This window comes from Anguilla anguilla, chromosome 2, assembly GCF_013347855.1.
Source record: "Anguilla anguilla isolate fAngAng1 chromosome 2, fAngAng1.pri, whole genome shotgun sequence".
NCBI lineage: Eukaryota > Metazoa > Chordata > Actinopteri > Anguilliformes > Anguillidae > Anguilla > Anguilla anguilla.
In genome coordinates, this window is record NC_049202.1 from 53,965,154 (window position 1) to 53,986,051 (window position 20,898).

Below are 20,898 nucleotides of genomic sequence, written 5' to 3' on the forward strand. Positions count from 1 at the left end.
ACATACAGGTTTCGTATGGCTAGGCTATGGACAAATTCCATGTCGAGTCACATGTGTTCACATGACATCTGTTCCGGATAGATTAGGCAAGGCAGAATGTCTACACTCCGATGCAATGCAGGACAAATATTACATTAGTCAGTCCTTAAAACAGCCAATCCTTCACTGAATAAGGCCTAATTAAGTTTTAGCAGCAATGAAAAGCCTACCAACACAACAGTTGAAGAGTGACAGTTTTAAGATAACTTATGGTAGCCAAACATTTTTTGTCAATATAGCTCAGTTATATGATCCCGATTGCTAACATTAAACAATAGAAGCATGGTTTATCAGCAAAAAATCTTAACACAGAGTTATTTTTGTTAAAATGCAACAAAGATAATTCTTCTAGCACACAAGCAATTTTGTAATGTTGTTCTTACAATAGACAAAAGCCAAGGACAGTGCCACTGATGTCAAGCAAAGACAGTGACACTGTTTTTTCCATTCCTAAAAATTTCCCTCACAAAATCACACAATGTCTGCCGCAATATCAGCACCGACTGCCACAAATAGTTTTTAAAATTTTTTATTTAAAATGTTTGAAATCTTACTCCACTGTACAGCTGGTTCACAAAGCCCCTCCCCCTCCCCATCTCTCTTATGATGCGTTCTCACCTATACCGGCGAAAACGCATGGGGATGCACCGGAACGCCAAACTTTACATGTTATGGGAAAAATATAATCATGGAACACTGCCAGCACCTGACTGGATAGACGCACTGCAGTTGGTTTCGGCTCTCATTTTCAAAACTGAAACAATATGGTGTACTTTTGATAAACTTCCTCGTAGTCCACCTAAAGTCCTCTAAAATATGTTCTGAAAACATTTGATGCAAGCAATAGGCAATGCAGTTGCTGAATTTTTATTCATATTTGATCTGCATTGCCTAGTTTAAACTTTGATTTGAGTTTCATGACCGCTGCACAAATCTTTCAGAAAATGAAGCATTCAGGTTAACTCTTAAAGCAAGTTCCGTTAGTCTAGCTATGTAACATGCAAGTCTGCAAACTGTTAATCTTGGAGACCCAACTCTTCAAATATTAGAATGTAAGAAGCAACGATAGTAAGGATAGCTAACAGTTAATGTTATTCAAAATACAGATAGGTTTCTGAGGTTAGTAAGCTGTTTGTGTGAGTGGACTGATAACGTTAATGCTAATTCGTTAAGACTGTCACTGCATGTTTGCTGCCTCAGTCCAGACGAATATTTAAAAAAATATTTGTAAAAATAGAAAAGGGCTCGTCCAAAGGAGGCAGCAGCAAAACAGTGGTAACTTAGTAGCTTAGTAATAGTAACTTAGAAATGTTAGAGGCTAGTAACTTAATGTCAAAGGTGGGCAGGCCCAAACTGTGCTAAAACAGATGTCATGACAGCTAAAATGACAGGGAATGGAGGTACAGTATTCTTTTAAAACTTGAAAAAATACAAGTGGGAAAGCTGAGGGAGGACTGATTTTTTCAGGTATTCATTTATTTGTTTGACAATTTAAGTGTTTGCAACAAAGCACATTAGATAATTTTCTCTAGGACTTACAGTTTCTGAGCTACAGATACTTTACAGATCAAAAAGAAAGAATTCCAGCAAAAACAACGGCATTCCAGCACTACGTGCTTGGGAGCCAACGGTTTCCGTTTGTGAGGCCCCCTAGAGTTGAAGGCTCGGGGCTTGCAGTCCATGTAGCAAAAGCAAAATTGGTTGCAACAAATTTTGAATACAATGATTATTTGGCAGCATGTGTTTGCATAAACCCCTTCAACCCTGTTCACATCCAAGATCATTTCTTACCTGGTGAGACATGCCTGGCGATGCTCAGCTTCTCTGTGAACTCAGAAAACTCTTTACTGCGAAAAGTTAGATTTTATTTTTGGCATGATAAACCAGTTATCACCCCCGTGTCATCACCCAAGCTACTCCTCCGCACAGATGGGGGCATTATTGTCACCCTTATCCTATCACAAACGCTGAAGCAGTTGCCACCCTTGGGGAAAAGCAGACAGACTATGATATCACGGATCACTGATAAGGCCACAAGACACTGCGGGTAAAATGCAGGCAGCCATGTCAACCTGCAGCTGCTAAGACTTGGGACCCCCCTCCCCCCACCGTGGAGAGTCAATGTGGTAATGTCAATCCACCACAGCCTGACTCTGCTCCGTCATCCCTGTGACGTTCATCTCACCCTGAGCGATTATATCCACAGCAGCTGAGGCCCGCTGAAAAATAGTCTGCTTCAAATAACTTGGAAAGGAAATAAAAAAAGCTGCCCTTGCATCAAAAAGGAGGGATGTTGAATAGTGCAAATATTTATCTTTCATGCCTTTGACTGAACCCAACACTTCCAAACTGCCTGGTTGAAATCTACTGTCATGTAGCACATTTTTAACATGGGAAAGAAATGCCGAGAAACTAAAAGAAGTGTTTTTGTTGGTATGCACCAGTCCCCTTTAGACTCCATGTTACAGCGTGCATGACATTTGTTTGATGGCAAGAAACTGGGCGAAAGGCCACCATAGACTCAGTCTGTTCCATAGATAAATGTGAGTTATCTGAATGCGCCGATTCCACTTGACCCCAGGATTACAAATTATAAATAGTACTGGGAGTAAGGCCCTGTCTAACCCATGATGCAATCATTGAAAATGTCAGATTCTGCCATTTTGTGGCATTTTTACAGGGATTTGGTATCACGATTCAAGGAAGTCAAGTAAACCCTTGACTCGTGTTCCTTGTGTGAAATTACATTAGTCACACTGCTTGGCTGTTTCAGAACATTACACTTATAGTACCATATGAGATAATTCCAACATACAAAACACGCTGACTTTTTAGATTTAAAAGCTGCTAAAAGAAACGTGGAAAGGTAATGTCTACGGGGTCCTGCTTGCTCACTGACACCCTCAGAACATTGGTATTCACCGAAGGTTGTTCTTAAGTAAATAAAAGATCTTGCCGTAAGCAGTTTATACAACCATGTTAACTTTTCCTCTGTTTTGTACTTATAATCAGAATGAATCTGTCATTAAGGGGACCTATTTCCACCTTCTGTTTCCTTTTGTGAATGTGTCTTACAACATGCAACTGAATGTAATTGGAAGAGACCAGCATGTGTATTCAGCTAATAAAATTATAAACTAAAGAATAAATGTTGGTTTTACCACATGGAAAATATTCAAGGACTTAGCAGGGTTTCCTGTTGAGGAGACTGCCCACATGTAGGCCAAAGTTGTTTTAAATATATTGAATGTTGTAGACTATATCAAGTAAATAAAAAAGTATGAAATTGTTATATAGAAAAACAATTTTTTGATATAAACCCATGTGGAACATATTAAAACAAAATATTTAAAAACATATTTAGGTATGAAAATGAATTCTTGATTCATTAGGTACTTAAAAAAAAACCTTTTAAGACACTGCCCTGATAATAGATTACCACACAACGCTCAAGTACACAGATGAAGTTAGCCGCTGTATGATTTAATGTTCTGGGACAGGAGCAACGGCACTGGCCACAAAACATAGTCAAGGACCTCATACCATTCTCGTGCTCTCACCCCAAATGGTTCAGATGCATTGCTACACACTAACTCATCTCACACACTAACTGAATCACCTCACATTCTGTTCTGGCACTGTTCTACGTACAGTATACGACATCAAGCTGCTCTGTTTTAGCATTGAGATTCCATGTGTGATCCTTGTCACCTGCTGCCCCTTAGGTGTGTCAACTTAGCCATGTATCACTGCAGCAATCAGGGAGCAAGACTATTCCATGATAAAGTAGAAAACAAAGGCTCACTGTGCTAAGCCTCAGACATTTGTTATCACAAAATTAAATGCCATGATAAAAAATATAGAAATAAGAAATCCTGGCTTAAACGTAATTATTTTTTTGGCGTAAGGGATAAATCATGATGCAAATCATTGTAATTAGGCAATCAAAATGGTGTCCAGAGCCCTGTTTCTGATAGCACTGTGACAGGTCACAGTTGGCAAGGATGCGTGATACAGGGAACTAACGCATGGATAGTTTGCTAGGTCTGCTGTTTCCTTCAGAGTGTGTGATGACAACTAGGGATTACATTTGCTACACATTCACCAGTAGCTCCATTTACCTTCAGTGTATCACAGAGTCCAGTAAACATTCGGGACACTAAAAATAGAAGCAAATTATGTACTGCTTGCTACTTCCTAGACAGTGGACTGAGTAAACTATTTATGCATGTTATGAATGTGTGATTCCTCAGTTGAATATATTCATTGATACAATAAGTAAGCCATAATTGTTGTACATATCAACATTTACCCATTAGAAATCAATAAAATGCAAATATTTGGCATCCTTTTCCTAATGGCACATCAGCACAACAAATAAGATAAAACATTCCACTAGGAATCTTCACACTTAACCTGGCTACTTTTGGTCCCCATATACTGTATATTCAGTGTCAAGTTCATATGTCAGTAATGTGCCTTTGAGCACTGATTGTACTGACATATGCTGTCCTGATTATAGCTAAAGATATACAACTGTCTGCCTTCTTTTCCTGTGCTTGAACCAGATTAACCACTTGCTCCATTAAGGCAGGGGAACCCAAACTTATCTATAAGCTCACTAAAATAATTACACCATGCCTGAGAATCGCCACCTCAATACAATGGTTAACTTGTAACACCTTTATCACACATGCTCTACACACTTAAATGCAGTGGCTATTTAGCACACCAATAAATGGAATCAAGTATAAGTCATTATTCCATCGCATTATGGATGTGTGCTGAGGACTATGTCACGGTACTGCATGTCATATTTCAATTATGGACAACATTTCAAATGTGCCAGTTGTCAGTTACTAATCAAATGACTTTATTCACTCATATACGTGTCAGACAGGTTTTCCAAGCTATTATTGTCTGTGCTCTTAAGATTATTTCAGTAATTGGCTTCAATCTATTACACTGTCCTAAATGGCAGTTCTTCTGGCACAGGTTCTCATAATAAGTCCAATATGCTACAAAGCTGGACTGTTACATGTTTTTTGTATCTCTGTGGGATTCATTTCATAATAAAATAAATTACGAATGTTCAAAATAGAATCCTTTTCATGTCCGTATAGAAAATGAGGATATTTGCAGTATTATTATCAGACTCTGAGACCTACTGTTTTTAATGTCAGTGAAGAATGAGACTGCAGAAGAACCAAGTCAAAACATCATCCGTTTGATCTGTAACTCAAGGCACATGCTGGGAAAAGGAGAGCAGGTGAGACAGTTGTGAGCTAGTGCTGCGAGGGTTGTCTTATAATGAGCAGAACACCCACATAAGCAGTCTCACCCACTGCTGTGCATTTTGGTGGATAATTAGCGATTGCCATGGATCCAAATTTTTGAAAGAAAGAAAGAAATAAATAAAAAAAGAATATATGGACCTGTGCGAGGAAACAAACCTTATTATTTAATATTTTAAAACATATAGGAGACAGGGGCTTGCAAACGAACTGCACTTATAAAAACAATGTGTGTAGTTGCTGTGTAGTTGCACAAGCTCTGAGCAGAAAAGCTCATTATCTGACTGAACTTTGTATTTCACTGCATAATAAATACAGATTAATAAGGCTAAGTGTCAGCATATTTCACTATATTGACAAAATAATTGGTCCCTTTGCCTGTTCTCAATAATGTTGTCCCCTCTGTGCCCTTTTCTCCTCTTCCTTGGATTGACAATTCATCGAGTATATAATCCAAAGCAGTAATGAACCAAAATATATCAGCAACTAATCCAGGAAGTTTTGCTTTTACAGTGCAAATTTTAAACCCATTCTGAACAGTTTCCATCTCTGTTCGCATTGTGTCACGATTGGGTCAAGCAATAATTCTATATAAAACATGATATCACTGTTTTTGTATTAAATGATTCCCATAGCTGCTCGTATGTCAGTTGAAACCTTTAAAAATATAACCTAATTTTCTGTGTTTTGCTTGGCCTTTGGGATGGGTCATTTTTGAAGATGTGAAAAACATCATTTGGTCAATTTCCGGATTTATAGAAATACTTAAATACTGAAGGCTACTGAGTAGAAACCTCAGCCTGTGAATCATATTGAGTGTTTGATTACAGATACTTGCAAACGGAAAATAGCTTTCACAAGTTTCATAGTACCTGAAAACGATGTCACAAACATCAGAGTAATATCTGTAAAAATGCAGGCTTTATTGTGGCTTTAAACTTTTCATTTAATGACACTCCACACTAGTGGACAGCGCAGATTCAGATTCTGCGGTTGTCATTGGAAAACACAGAATTTACAATGATAGCCAACACCGAACAACAATAGCTTGGTAAAGGGGCATACACTTTGAAAGATAGAAGTCCATGATTTCAGAGTCGGTTTAGTTTATTTAGCAAAAAAGAAAAGAAGAAATATGCTATTTGCTTTCTATGAAGTTGTTGCTCACTATGCATGGCTTTTGTTGAAGTAATCTGAAGAAACCAATCTGGGGTGGACAAATATAGTACAGTATCTGCTCTATGGCTTCATTAACTACAAATATGCCCATGTTCAAATATTCAATTAATGGAGTCTGCTGCCATTTATTGCCCCTCTGCAATACTCCAGCTGTGCTGCCAGTTAACTGGCAATGGAATGTACAAATTATGTAGGTGAAGCAGGTAGATCACATGTGGCCTGTCAACCAGATGAGTAACAGCTGAGTGCTGATGTGAGGGACACTCACATCAGCCTACCAAATCAACTTGGTGATGTTATGTTGAATTATGCATACCCAGCTGTGGTTTGTGAGCTGAAAATTGGTTGGCCATAAAACTTTCCTTTAAACTGATAATTGGTCTCGCCCTGTTTTCATTCATTTTCATTGATTAACAAGTGTGCCAACGATCTGACTGACAAACTGGCAAGTAACACACAACTTCTTCACATCAGGAAATTTAATGATACATTTTATTTAGAAAAATCTGTTTTAATCATTATGTAGTCTACACTTAACAAAAAAAGACCACTCTGTCAACTACCGCGTTAACTTTCAGCATAACCAGTAAACCTGCACTTCAAGATTGCCTGAAATATGCACATTACGGATCTTTTCCATGAATATTATCCGAGTGTGATGGAAGATCAATGGAAGAAATGGCACATACAGTTGTTATATACAGAAGAACCAGCAGACAGAAAGGTGTATTTACAATGATTAATAAGAGCCATTGCTACTTTATATACATTGCTATGTGCTATAAATAAACTGTATTTTTAACTTTAAGTAATTTTATATAAACATATAAAAATTGATTCATGCAATTAAAAGAAGCAGTACATTTTTTTGGTAATAGTAATATTACCAAAGTTTTATGTGTTGTTAATGTTGTTATTATTTTGTACATTATATACCAATGTTAAACACATTAAACTTGTGTGGAAACTTTAAGTCCATGAATTTTCAGTAAACATGGAGAACAATACCTATCTAACACAAATGAAATGGGAAGATTATCCTGTATGTTTAGCTGGTGTGCGTCATTTTATAATGTGTAATAAACAGTTTATTTCTATTAAAAGGCTTCCCTTTTTCTTATAGTAAAGCTCATGTTCATCGTGTTCCCATCATCAAGTGCGTGTCTTTAATCATGAGCATATGTTTCCAGTTGAAATTAACATATGTTTCTAACTTTCCCTCCTTTTTTCTTCTAATACATACCTTGGTTTCTGACTTGTAAAACCTAGAATGAATTCTTATTTTTGATTTGCAACATATGAAATTGGTTCAAAATGCAGGTCTGGAATGTACTGAAAATGATTTCACCTTGCATGCAATGCCACTCCTTTTCCCACTAAATTACAATTGGCTTGCTGGTCTACATTCAAATAGTTTTTATGCAGCTGCACTGCATATACGATCAAATTCTCTATCACATATACCGATTAATTAATCTGTTTACATTTTGGTGAAACACACATTCACATTCCCCTTCAAGTGCATGTCTTGTTTCCAGTTTCAGATACCTATCACAGATATTGACTTGTTAAAGGCTGCTATAGTCAATATTGTAAGTTGGAGCATACATGTGGCTAAAGCTACCACTCAGATTTGACATATGTTGACATACTCCTCAAATACCTTTCTTTAAATTCATTCACATCATAAGTGAATCCAAGTAACTTCTTCAGAAGGCCTCTTAAATCCAAGCAATAAATCTGTTATATTTAAGAAAGGCAAACAATAACTACAATCGATCGATCTTTATACATACGTACAGCATACGTTGTGCTTACGTGCAGAGATTTAGGAATTCATGACCCTTTCATATCTGCGGCACGTCACTAAATCACTTTCTTAGTTGGAACACAAACTTCATTTCATTTCCCTGTCGAGCTGGATCAGGGCTGTATATTCGGTTACTGTTTTCATTTCCAGGGAGAGGGATTTTTTTTCCCTTGGTAAAATGCACAACCCAAATCTCTTGTATCCACAATACAACACCTGGAAAAAGAAACCGTTCATTAATCTTTGCTTCTGCAAAATCCAAGGTTTTAGGCTTTCTCCCTCTCAAACCACATGTGATCCAGTACCGTGCATGCCGCGGCCCTTTGTTTTAGAATAACTCTGTGGGTTGCGTTCAGGTCGTCGTGGCCCAGTAGTTTCTTAATTGATTTTTGTACCATTGTATTTAACACGCAGCTGTTAAATGTCTATAAATAGACTACTGGATGAAATGACCTAATCTTTTCCAGTCACACTGCTCTGTTTCAGACGTTTAATGCCTGACAGCCGTATCTCCCATTCTATGTAATGCTGAAAGAATAACTATGCAATGCTGTAGATCTGATCATTCTTTCAAAATATTGTTTTTCACATGTGAGCATTAAGTCATCCTATGTAACATATTCTAACAAACAGTGATTGATTCAAAGATGGTATTGATAAACCATGAGGGATTTACTCTGGGTTTGGGTGTATGCATGCACTTCATAATTTATTCCAGACTCTTTTTATTCAAGACATAGTTTTCTTTTCCCCACTAAAAATTCAATTTTCTTATCAGTGCACTAGATCACTGAATACAAATTTTCTACAATCTTGTAAACTGTAGATTTGTCCTGGGTAATTTGTTACTTTGCAATTGAATAAAAAATATTCAAAGCAACAAATGGAAATATGTTTATTTTATTGAGCAAATTGTTGATAATACTAAACAAATAATTGCACTACTAATTCAATGGCAAAGTTCCAAACACAAAGTCATACTTTAAATTATATGCACACACACACACACACACACACGCATGCACATGAAAACACACACACATGCACGTACACACTAGTACACACACACACACACACACGCACACACATGCACACACACATGATGACTATTTGCCTTATCCAGGGCATGTGATTACTGTTTCAAATAGACAGCACTGGTGCCATCTCCTGGTTCATCAACCTCCATGGAGCTTTATATCCCTGTTCTACTTAAGTAAAAGATCAAGACCCAGTAAATTTAAATCATACTGAAGCAACACATTCATAAACATGAAGATGCTCATAAATGTAAGATAAAAAATATAGACTCTCACATAACTGCCTTCTGCATGAGTGGCCTACCGGATTGTCCAACACCCTCATATTAATATCAATTCTAATGTCAATAATGTCACAGCTGACACCAAACATGGACGACTTCCAGAAAATCCAATATACCCAGTTTCCAAACAGTGAACCTATTCATCTTATATACTGTAACTATATAATGATTGTTACCAATTCATTGCCTTTCATGTACTGTAGGCTAGTTCTACAACATTCCACTTGATGAGTCAAATGAATATGTCTATTTTAATACATTTCTTTGAAATGTTTTTATTAAAATGCAATACTTTATGCTGTAACTAGTGAAATCTAATAATTTTGTCAAAAATAAGCCTTTTCATGATAAATTAATTCAGTTTAGCATATTCACATTTTGAAATTCATCAGACACCATGATTATTTTATGTTTTTACTGGTTTATCCAAGCTTCCATATAACTGCCTCTCCTCTGGTGCAGTTCAGTTATGTGGGATAGTGATAGTAAAAGCCATCCATGCAGTTTAAAATAAATGGGCATACTTGTGGAACCAATTAAAAAATATTCAGGAACACACCAATCCGTAGTGTTTCACTGCATGCAAATACAATACAAGGACTCCTATTTCAGGGCTAGTTTAGTTACATGCAACAACACTGCCACATGTCTGTTCTCTCATCTAATGATGTATTAAATGGTACATTGCTACAGTGCATGGCTACCATCACTTCACAATATACTGCAGCACCGTTGCTCGTATTTATATTAACAAAAAAAAAAAAGGTTTCAAACTGTACATTCCTAATAGGTGAACAATTCTTGGCTGTGGGTTTGGATTTTTTCAAGCTTACAACAAATTTAAGCATCAATGTCCAGACCACTGAACACTTGCCATGTGAATAACATTTTTTCAACAACAGTAATGATGCTTTATTTATGTGCCTGAGATCAGACCACAGTATAATTTTTAATAATGTTTCAACATGATATTAATAATGTGATTCAAAATAATAATAATAATAATACTAATAATAATACAAATAATAATAATAATAATAATAATAATAATAATAATAATAGTAATAATGATAATAAATAATAATATGATTCCATTTTCATGGCACTGTATGCAAATGTGGGAATTCTACGCAAATTTTCTTGATTCTTAATTTTAAAATCTGTCATAAATAACTTGTTTTGTTTGACCATTTTGGATTGAGGCCCATTTGACTAAACCCCCACCCTCGTGCCCTAAAAAATGCAGTATCATTCAAGCGAGCTTCATTAAAGGTTTCTGTCGAAGGCTAAATTGAATTCAAATCATGAATAAATATGCAGGTCATTTCATGGATGAATTATAAGTGTAAAAAATGACAGGAAAAAAAAAAAACTTTTATAAATAAACATACACTACATGGCCAAAAGTATGTGGACACCGGACATCTAACATCTCATCCAAAATTGGAGTATGGAGCTGGTCCACCCTTTTCTGCTATAACAACCTCCACCCTTCTGGGAAGGCTTTATACTACTGTATACTAGATGTTGGAGCATTGCTGCAGGGATTTGTTTCCATTCAGCCAGAAGAGCATTAGTGAGGCCGGGTACTGATTGGGCAATTAGGCCTAGCTCGCAGTTGGCTTTCCAATTGATCTCAAAGGTGCTGAATGGGGTTGAGGTCAGGGCTCTGTGCCGGCGCTGAGCCCTGACCTCATACTGAAACAGGAAAGGGCCTTCCCCAAACTGTTGGGGAAGAACAAAATCTTCTAGAATGCAATTGTAGAATTCTACAATGTACCATTGTAGTGCTGTAGCTTTAAGATTTGCCTTCACTGGAACTAAGGGGCCTGGCCCAAACCATGAAAAACAGCCGTAGACCAAGGGGTGTTCAGATACTTTGGTCACATAGTGTAGTAATTAAGAATTAATTTACGAGTCTATTGCTATTTGTCATCTACAATCACTTCACCACTGCATGTATCCAGGTTTACCCAGGTTTAAAAAAAATTAAAAAAAAACTTGAGCAGTATACCATTTGTGGAACGACATCACATGAGAACTCCAGGGGTTCATTTATACGTGAAGAGATTACGTACATAAGCCTTAGTTATTAATGACAACCTCTTTGGTCATGCTTATATTTTAATCTGCTGAAGTGAAAAGGCCGGTAACCCGAGAAATAATTTCTTTGTAGCCGCCTCTCTGAGCCCTCCAAGCAGGGCACAATTATATCCATATGTGTTTAATCTTTCAGCCACGGTCACCAAAAAACCAGCATGGAATGCATTTGAAAGCAGCTCACAGGACTCATACTGAAGCAATATGTTTTTTACTGCAGGTGTTGGTCAGCGCGCTTATGCCAATATCAAAAGCAAAAATCACCTCACCTCATTTAAAAAACCCTTAAATCAAACCCACTTAATGATGCAAAGTGCAAAATGTATTTCACATAGATTTGCACCTGGCAAAGCTGCCCTTACCTTAAAGCAAACACAGTGAAAATTCACTTGTAGGCGTAATACATTATTACATCACATGATAATCATGTTATCTTTCCACCTGAGCCAATAATATTGACAATTTGTTTATTATTTCCAAACCATTATCATTTTGAAACATTTTATCCTCTGCTAATGGACAAGTAACAAATGTGACATTAGAGCAGTTCTGATTAACAGATTACTATGTGAATTGACCACTCCCTGACTTGATATAGCCTATGTATGTATGGGTTTGTACTTAAGGGTCAATCTTAGCCTGCTGTGATTTGGTAGATGTGAAAAGCAGACAATGAGAAAGGTTTCTGAGGTCATGACAGCTGAAAATTGTCAAGTAATGACCTGAAACTCTCAGACTACTGATATTCTCTTAGCTTGGAAATGACTTTATTTAATGTACCTTTTCCTCACAAGAACAGTGTCATAATAAATTATTAAATTGCCTTTGAGTATCATTGGGGTTTGGTTTCATTATTGCTATTTTCAGAACATCAAAAAAGCCTCCTCAGGTGAACGATGTTGTCAAAATGTGAACTAGAGGAGAAAACATGCTATTCATTAGTTGTTTAGTTTGTATCTCTTAATCTCAGCTTGACCTAAGCTTAAAGTATTATTATTTTTTACTTGTTTATTACAATTTGTGGTACTAAAACATGTTAATAGATTGCTTTTAGCTTTGTGTTTAGACTATTTAAGCAACACAATACATAGACCGCTTCAATTTTGTTTCATTTAGTCACTTGTGATGCTTCACTGCCAATGGGTCCATTCAACCAAACCCATAAGAAACCTGAAGTGCATCTTTTCAAGAACCAACATTTATTTTCCATTGATCCAAATGCTACCCCAGAGACCATAGAACCACTGAGCTGCATTATGGACTGACATAATTTGCAGACGAAGTGAGACTTAATCAATAATGGTGATTTTTCATGCATTGAAACCCCAGGTTGGATCTGACTAGATGTGCAGTCGTGAACATAGCAGTCTTAGTGTACATTAACTCAATTGCCTGGGGTAGAAGCTAACTGAAATTAATATAATTAACTGGATCTTATTGCAATAGGGGAGTGTGTCTTTATGTATATAACTGGCAAGATAATTCAGCCTTTTTGGTAGTATAATAAAATATTATCCACAGGTAAAAACAATGTAAAGTTGAACTGACCCCAATCTATTCATAGCCTACAATACTAGTGTGTACAACAACGTAGAATAATTTGGTTGTGTATTTTCGTGTTCAATCTGTCGCTTGTATTGTTTTTATACTATTTCCTGCATACATTATTTTTAAAAAGACCCATCATTACAGCTGACTATTTGCGATGTAAGTACATTTGCTTATACAGTAGCCTATAAGCCAAGTCAACTCTGTTTACATTTAAATCCTTAAACTACCACTGCTGATAAAAATTATCTGTGAATGTCTATGTTATTTTAAGCACATTGATACATTACTATTACACACTGGTCGTGTAATTCATCAGTTTCATTTTCATCTGTCGGTAAGATATTTTGTTAATAGCAGACATGTGGACCTATATGAGCAAACACACTTGTGGGAACTGACACGAGAGTAATGGTCCACAATATCAGCAAACAGGTTCACTTTAGAAATAGAAGCAGAAAAAAAAAAAAAAACTGTTGTCCACATTGCTAGTTCATGCAAATAATTGGAACATCTGGTACAGAGTAGCCAGCAAAACTGTATTTTGCTTCATACTTCCACTGCATTGCATATCCTAATCATTTTACTATTACACAGGTTTTCTTTAAAACTCAGTTTGGGATCATTATCTTGCTGTTGGATGAAGTACTGTCCACTTAGTTTGGAGGCAGTTGGTTGAACTTGAGCAGATGAGACATCTCTGTACACATCAGAAATAATTCTGCAGCTGCTATCAGCAGTTACATCATTAATGAAGACAAGTGTGCCAGTACCTGTGGCAGCCATACATACCCAAACCACAATAACCCCACCACCATGTTTCACAGATGAGGGGGATCTTGGGCAAATCCTTTTGGTGTCCACAATTTGCTCCTGCATTACTCTGATACAAGTTAATATTGGTCTCATCTTCCCTCCATACCTTTTTCTAGGACTCTTCAGGCTATTTTAGGTACGTATTTGTAAACTGTACCCTGTCCATCCTGTTCTTGTGGCTATTGGACTGCATCTTGCAGTATAGCCTCTGTAGTACAGTTTGTGAAGTCTTCTGTGAACAGTAGTCACTGACACATCCACACATGCCTCCTGAAGAGTGTTTCTTAACATATCAGACAATGCCCTCTGGAAAAGGTTTGTTTTGGAGGAAACTTTGATGCTTGAACAGGGGTTTTTCTTCAGAATTGTAAGTCATCCACTACAGCAGCCTTCCACGGATTAAGAGATTGTTTGCCGAGCTCAACAATGCACTCTTGCTTCTTAATAATGTATCAAACAGTTGATTTTTGACACACTCTGTGTTTTGACTATGTCACTGATCAGTTTTTTTCTGATTCTTCAGCCTCATAATGGCCTGCTTTACCTGAATTGTAACATGTTTGGTCTTCATGTTGAGAGACAATAGCAATAGGCTCCAAACACAAATGCCACACCGAAAATCAACTCTAGACATTTGTTAGCTTTCTCGTGATGCAAAGACGCATACTGCAGCTGGCCATGAAACAGCTGAAAAGCCAATTGCCCAATTACTTTTGGCCCCCTAAATGTATACAGTTATGTATGGGAGTGCACATTACATTCTGTAATGTACACACTACATTATATAAAGTAAGCACTGGTATTTATTATCATGTAAACACACAAACACACAAAGTAAATAAATATCCTAAAAATACCTTCTCGGACAAACCAGCGGTGTTAATGAAAATATACAGAGAATGATCATATTATTAGTATTATAAATTGCATAGCTCAGTATCTTTATACTTTCCTTTTGTAGTTTGTTCACCTTCAGGCAGAAGTACAAGAATGTATCTTACAGCTGACCTGAACCTGCTTAAATACATAAATAATGGTTGCATGTCAAGAAGTCCAACCACCTCTTTCATTTACTTTCATCCTACCACCACGCGTGATGTCACGGAAAGATCAGTGGTCCCTAAACGTAAAGTAGGAAATGCTGCCATGAGCAGCGAGTCCATGGGCGCGCATTATTCTAAAAATAAAATTTATATCACAGGATTCCTCAAATACTTTCTTCTCAAACCTTGTGATTCTAGTGGCATTTAAGCTGCTCTGATTAGTCTATGAAGTTGAAAAGCAGAGCGTACCGATATTTCAGCATGGATTAATCATCAGCTGGTTTTAATAGAATGTTCAAACAATCTTGTTTTATCTGGCCCAAGGAGTTACTTGGCAAAGCTGTGCCTTGCATACTTACCTATTTACCTGGTATGTATGCTGGCAAAAATACACATTTTTCTTAAAGAGGACTATTCCTATTTTTAAGGCTTTTAAACATTTTTGGCCCCAAGAAACTTGTGTACTAGCTATACTGTACCTGTCTACTGAATCAACTCACACACCAAACCTTGTCTGGTTTCAATAGCCATTACAACAGTTTCTATTTATTCATTTATTTATTTATCTTTTATTGTACTCAAACATTTTTTTTATATCTTAATGAGAATGGAAATAAATCCTACCACTTTACACAAAATAATACAGAAATGACAATCCATCCTTTGTTTAAGGTTTTGCTCTAGTTTTACCCTTATAATGTAATGTTTGGAACAGCCTTAGAGATTTTACTGTACCTACTGGCCTGCAAGTGAATAAGAATAACTTCATATTTCAAGGGCAAATAAAAGCTTTCATTGATAGCATTTATTTTTCTATCTGCCTGTTTTTCAATAACAAATATGTAAATGAATGCACTTCTATGGCAAGCCTGGGTTCTTCCCTTCAAATCTCTTTTTGCAATACCCAACTAACTGGAGTTATTTGTGCCCACAGGGGACATGAAGAGAGGAGAGCTCTGGGAAGCTAACATGCTGGAAAGATGGTACGTACACTTGGGAAGAATATCACATGCATGGATTGCGGATGAATTGATATTTACCAATGTCAAGTAAAATGTTCAGAAGTCCCCACAAACCATGTTCATTCTCAAGCTAGACCTGAGAATTCCTTCACTTTCCTCAGACATTAAAAACTGCAGAAGTGTTACTTAAATGTGTATTTTTGAAGGTGTAGGGAACTTGAGCATGATGATTTGTAGCTCAAATAAAAGTGCATGAAAGCCTTTTCCAAGTATTCACTTATGAGATTTTTTTTTTGGTCAATGAAAAATGTATCACTTAAACTGCATACAAATAGGCTATTGTAATTGGCCAAGAATTTTTAATGTAAGAAACAAAGATAAACAAAATGGTCAGAATAGGCTCCTGTAGCCTCATTCTGCAGTGCAGTGTGCAGAGCTGTGCAGAGTGAACAAATCATTTACCATGACTCAAAATAAACAACGTGGTCTCATTCGCAGCTCGTCATATATTAAAGCTTGAACAGAAGCCCTCGACGTCACTATACCAACACAGAAGGAGTCCTTTGGCATCACTACTGGATGCCTTAGGTATCCCCATGAACTTCAACAGAAACCCTCAGGATCTTTATGTTGATGCCAAGGGTAAATGGCTAGAGGGAAAGGTATATCTTTTTAGTTCGTGAATAGCGAAATACAAAAAACTGCGTTTAATTTTATGAAATCATTACATTTATATTTTACATGTGTAATTTTAGTTATGTTAAGATATGGCAATATACACTGTTCCCTTTACCCTTGATGTCTATATATCATGTTTACCCTAGGTATCAACATAAAGATGCTGAGAGTTTCCACTGAAGTCTATGGGAATACCTAAGGAATCCAGAAGTGACGCCAAAGGACTCCCTCTGTGTCAGAATAGTGATGCAGTTGGGAGAGACACCAGGTTGAAATAAAACTTATTGAGCTACCCACTTCAGCAGAAAATAGCTATGGTCACATTAAGAAAGACTACAACTGTGAAATATGCAATACTAAGTCTAAAACAAATTTGGCCTGTTATCAAGTATGCCATACCCAGATGGCCTTATTTTACTTATTTTTCACCAGGTGCATCTTGGTAAAATACAATGCTTCTCCTTAGAGATTGCTCAGTTGGTTCATTATACATTATATATACTGCTTCATTATACCAGTGCATTCATGTGTGTAGAAAACCTTGACAACCTTATAGAAAAGCCAAAGAAGGAAAGTGTACAAGCCACAGGAACAAAGCAGCTTGGATACTGTGCGTTTGAATGAAGGCCAAACACTCTCCAGAAGTTTCATTCAGGCAAAATAATATGCTGCACCTGAGTGCAGTGAAGAGAATGAAAAGTTCTCAAAATGTAAAGAAATGTGAACCACTGGCTAATGATGATATATTAACTGAAACACACAACAAGAACAGGCGCATGCTGCATGTTAGTGGAAGAAGAATATGAGGGGCCTGACTCACCGTTCTTCCTCTCAGTCAGCGGGGGCAGCTGGGCACTGGTCGGGAGGCTCATCTTCTTTGCGCTGTCAGAGAGACGCTCTGCCTTGGCACAGCTGTGCTGCCCCGTGTTCTCATCCTGGGCGGGCGGCTCAGTGGCCACCGCTCCATTCATTGCCATGGACGCGGTCTGGATGGCCTCTCACACGGCTCACCACAATCAGTCCTGCTGTCCACACACACAACAGCACGTGTCACATGATAAAAGGACAGAAATCCCATAGAAATACAGTGGAAAATAATCGGAATAGAAAAGGACTTATTCACCCTGTCAGCAGGAATACGAGCAGACAGTAGGCAATATACATGACTAAAACAGAGTCAAAAATAGTCAAAACATTAAAATGTACTTCATGTAACCTGGAAAAAGACATGACATAGAAATCTGCAATGTCCTTTTTATAAATTTCACAGGTTAATGCTCCAATATCAGTGTCTGTGTAGATTTAAGAAACGAGCCTGTTCTTCTTTATTTGTTTTCATTGTGACAGTTCACCCTTCATGCTGTTCCAGCACAGAAAATCTCTTTGTTTTGTTTTCCACTGAATCAGTTTTTAGCCGGAAGACATTCTGCAGTTCCCAGAACATGTAGCTTAATCAGATGTTATTTACAAACCTTAAGCACAGTTTTTGAGCCTATGAACATGTCTTAAAGAACTTCAGCCAACTTATTAATTTACAGAATGTACAAAGTGCAGGCCTTTGCATGGTCTCCACCTGTCAGTAAATATTAAACACCCAAGTTCAGAATTCGGTAGCTTTAAGAGCCCCCACAGTGTGACTGTGTGAAACATGATGAGGTCTTCATCTTCTGTTGGACAGGCCAATCCTTCTCTATGACAAGCTTGGGTACAGTACATCATCTACAGAAACAAACCCCATAGGGCCCAACAAACACACATCTCTGTTTTCTTTAATAAGCTGCGTTTAGAAAGCTATTTAAATTTGTAAAGACCAATAATTCATTCAGTCACTATATGCAATAAAAGCAGCTACATTGTCAGGGCCTTGTGGGCAGTTTATTACATGTTTGGGTGGCCAAAACCTGAAGGAAATTTGATGGCAGCTTAAAAAAAGTGATATTACAATCCCTAAAACAGTATTGTTTTTTCTGCTCCTTCAGCAATCAGTTAATTTTTTTCTACACAGTCATACAATCCGGGTCAACACATGTCCTCCCTCTGTAAGCAAAGTTACCTAAGGACAACGCTAGAATAGAAATGCACACAACATTTTGCAAGACAAATAAAAAAGTTATTTCTCGTCGAATCTAATTGAGGAGAACTGGCTATACCTAATGGCACTATGAGTATTTTGTGACTTAATCACTGTAGTGTTAATAAAGGAAAATTTTTTGAAAAGAAGTCAAGACCAATAATCAGCCTCCTCAATTTTCAGCCCAGCAGCCATCACAGATACATACATACATACATACACACACACATACATACATACATACATACATTCGTGTGGGTTTTTGATGTTTTTTTTTTCTTTGGTACAAACAAAAACTCAAGGGGAATACTGTAAGGGAAAAACATCGAACAATATAAGAGATAGATAGATAGACAGACAGACAGACAGACAGAGATAGATAGATAGATAGACAGACAGACAGATAGAGATAGATAGATAGATAGACAGACAGACAGACAGACAGAGACAGACAGATAGATAGATAGATAGATAGACTGAGTTACATTATTTCAAAAGGCGACGTGGTGCTTGCAGAAAGCAGTATGTTTATTGTGCCATCATATGTCATAATTTTCTTAAGACAGGAAGGGGCAGTACCATTTGCAGGATAGTGAGAGATTTCATTTGAATGTGGGCAGCCACCAGATGCCAGTGAATAGTGTGGCATGAACAGGCGAGCAGCAGTATTCTTGACCAGCTGTACTAGTCTAATGGGACAGGCCAGTAAGCTGGCCAGCATGACGTACTGTAAGAATAGCCCAGATGAGAGATAACAAGGGTTTGTACGAGTAGCTGTGTATACATTCAGACAGTATTTCAACAGGAATCATAAAGCCTGTAATGGCTAGTATATTGGCTTGATCAGAGGTCAGAAACATGTTCCTGGTACATTGTCACATTGACCCAGAAGGACATGAACCTTGTTTCCTGACAGACACCAGTGGAGCACTAGGGGGAAAAAAACAACCAGAGAGATTAAGGGTTAAATAAGTGCATAAGAGCCTATGGTTCAAGTGCCACAGGCACAAATTTTCTTTTTAATACTGATATGTGTGCCACTGATTGTTTCAGTCCACAAGCAAGTCTGTAATTCAAGAACTAGCTCAGCTCAGCTATTATAATATTTGCAAATTCATGAAAAAGTTGCACAATATAATTTTTACATTTTTAAAAAACATTTTTTTTACATTTGTATTTCATATTAAGATTTCGTATGACTAAGGAATGTATAAACAAAAGTAAAAAAGTATAAACATTTTTTTGACTGGTACATTTTGTTTGTTTGCAAATGACAGAATTTATGCTTGCATTAAACAGACTCAAGAATTACTGTTCACTGAAAAGAGTTAATTAAACATTTATTATTTTAAAAGTATGCGTATAGTACCTTGTATTAAGCAATATACTAATATAAACTCTTCCCACTGGAAAGTTCCAGGTGAACTTGGTTTAGATTGTACTGTTAAGACTATATTGCCAAGGCCTTGATCAAACCCAGAAACTTAGCAACTGACTGTGGCCATATTAGCCTTAGCATGGCTCACATGCTTTTATAAAAGTAGTTTGTGTGGTGCATTATAAAATAATAAACATACAGCCTCAGGTTGATTGCAAAACATTTTCTTACATTGACAGAGAAATTGAAGCATAGAAAAAAGAATGAAAAAGTCAGGTATTGATAAAAAGGAGTATATTTAGACACATAGTTCTTTATATAAACCAGTTAAGGAGATGGGCGGCTCAAATTCATGTATAAATGGATTGTAGTGACACAGTTCTTACTTATGTTTTTACCTTAATTTACAGTTTACAGGTTTCTCCCTGGTATAACCCCTACTGAAAATAATATCCATATGTAGCTATCTGGACCCTTATATTGAAGTCATTATTCTTTACTTATACTGTTTTTTATTCTAGATGTTCCCTTTTCCCAATTTGGAATGCCCAGCTGTATTCATAGGGCCCACTCAGTATTTAAACATGTCAGCACAGCACAATGACAGCGCAGACAAGCTGTCCCCCGAACTGTGTTCTGCCAACTGTGGTTTATTAAAG

At 37.0% G+C, this 20,898-nt stretch overlaps 1 protein-coding gene across 7 annotated transcripts in view; it reads right to left on the reverse strand.

Annotated features, from left to right (window-relative positions):
- The window catches only part of myocd (myocardin), a 117,766-nt gene that overhangs the window by 31,891 nt on the left and 64,977 nt on the right, over positions 1-20,898 (reverse strand). For 6 of the 7 annotated variants that reach the window (XM_035406681.1, XM_035406686.1, XM_035406684.1 and 3 more), the window contains exon 3: positions 17,611-17,815. In XM_035406681.1, the coding sequence (XP_035262572.1) occupies positions 17,611-17,767 (157 nt within the window). In that variant the 5' untranslated portion in view covers positions 17,768-17,815. The remainder of the gene's footprint in view (positions 1-17,610; positions 17,816-20,898) is intronic. The other variant, XM_035406680.1, reaches the window with a different exon arrangement.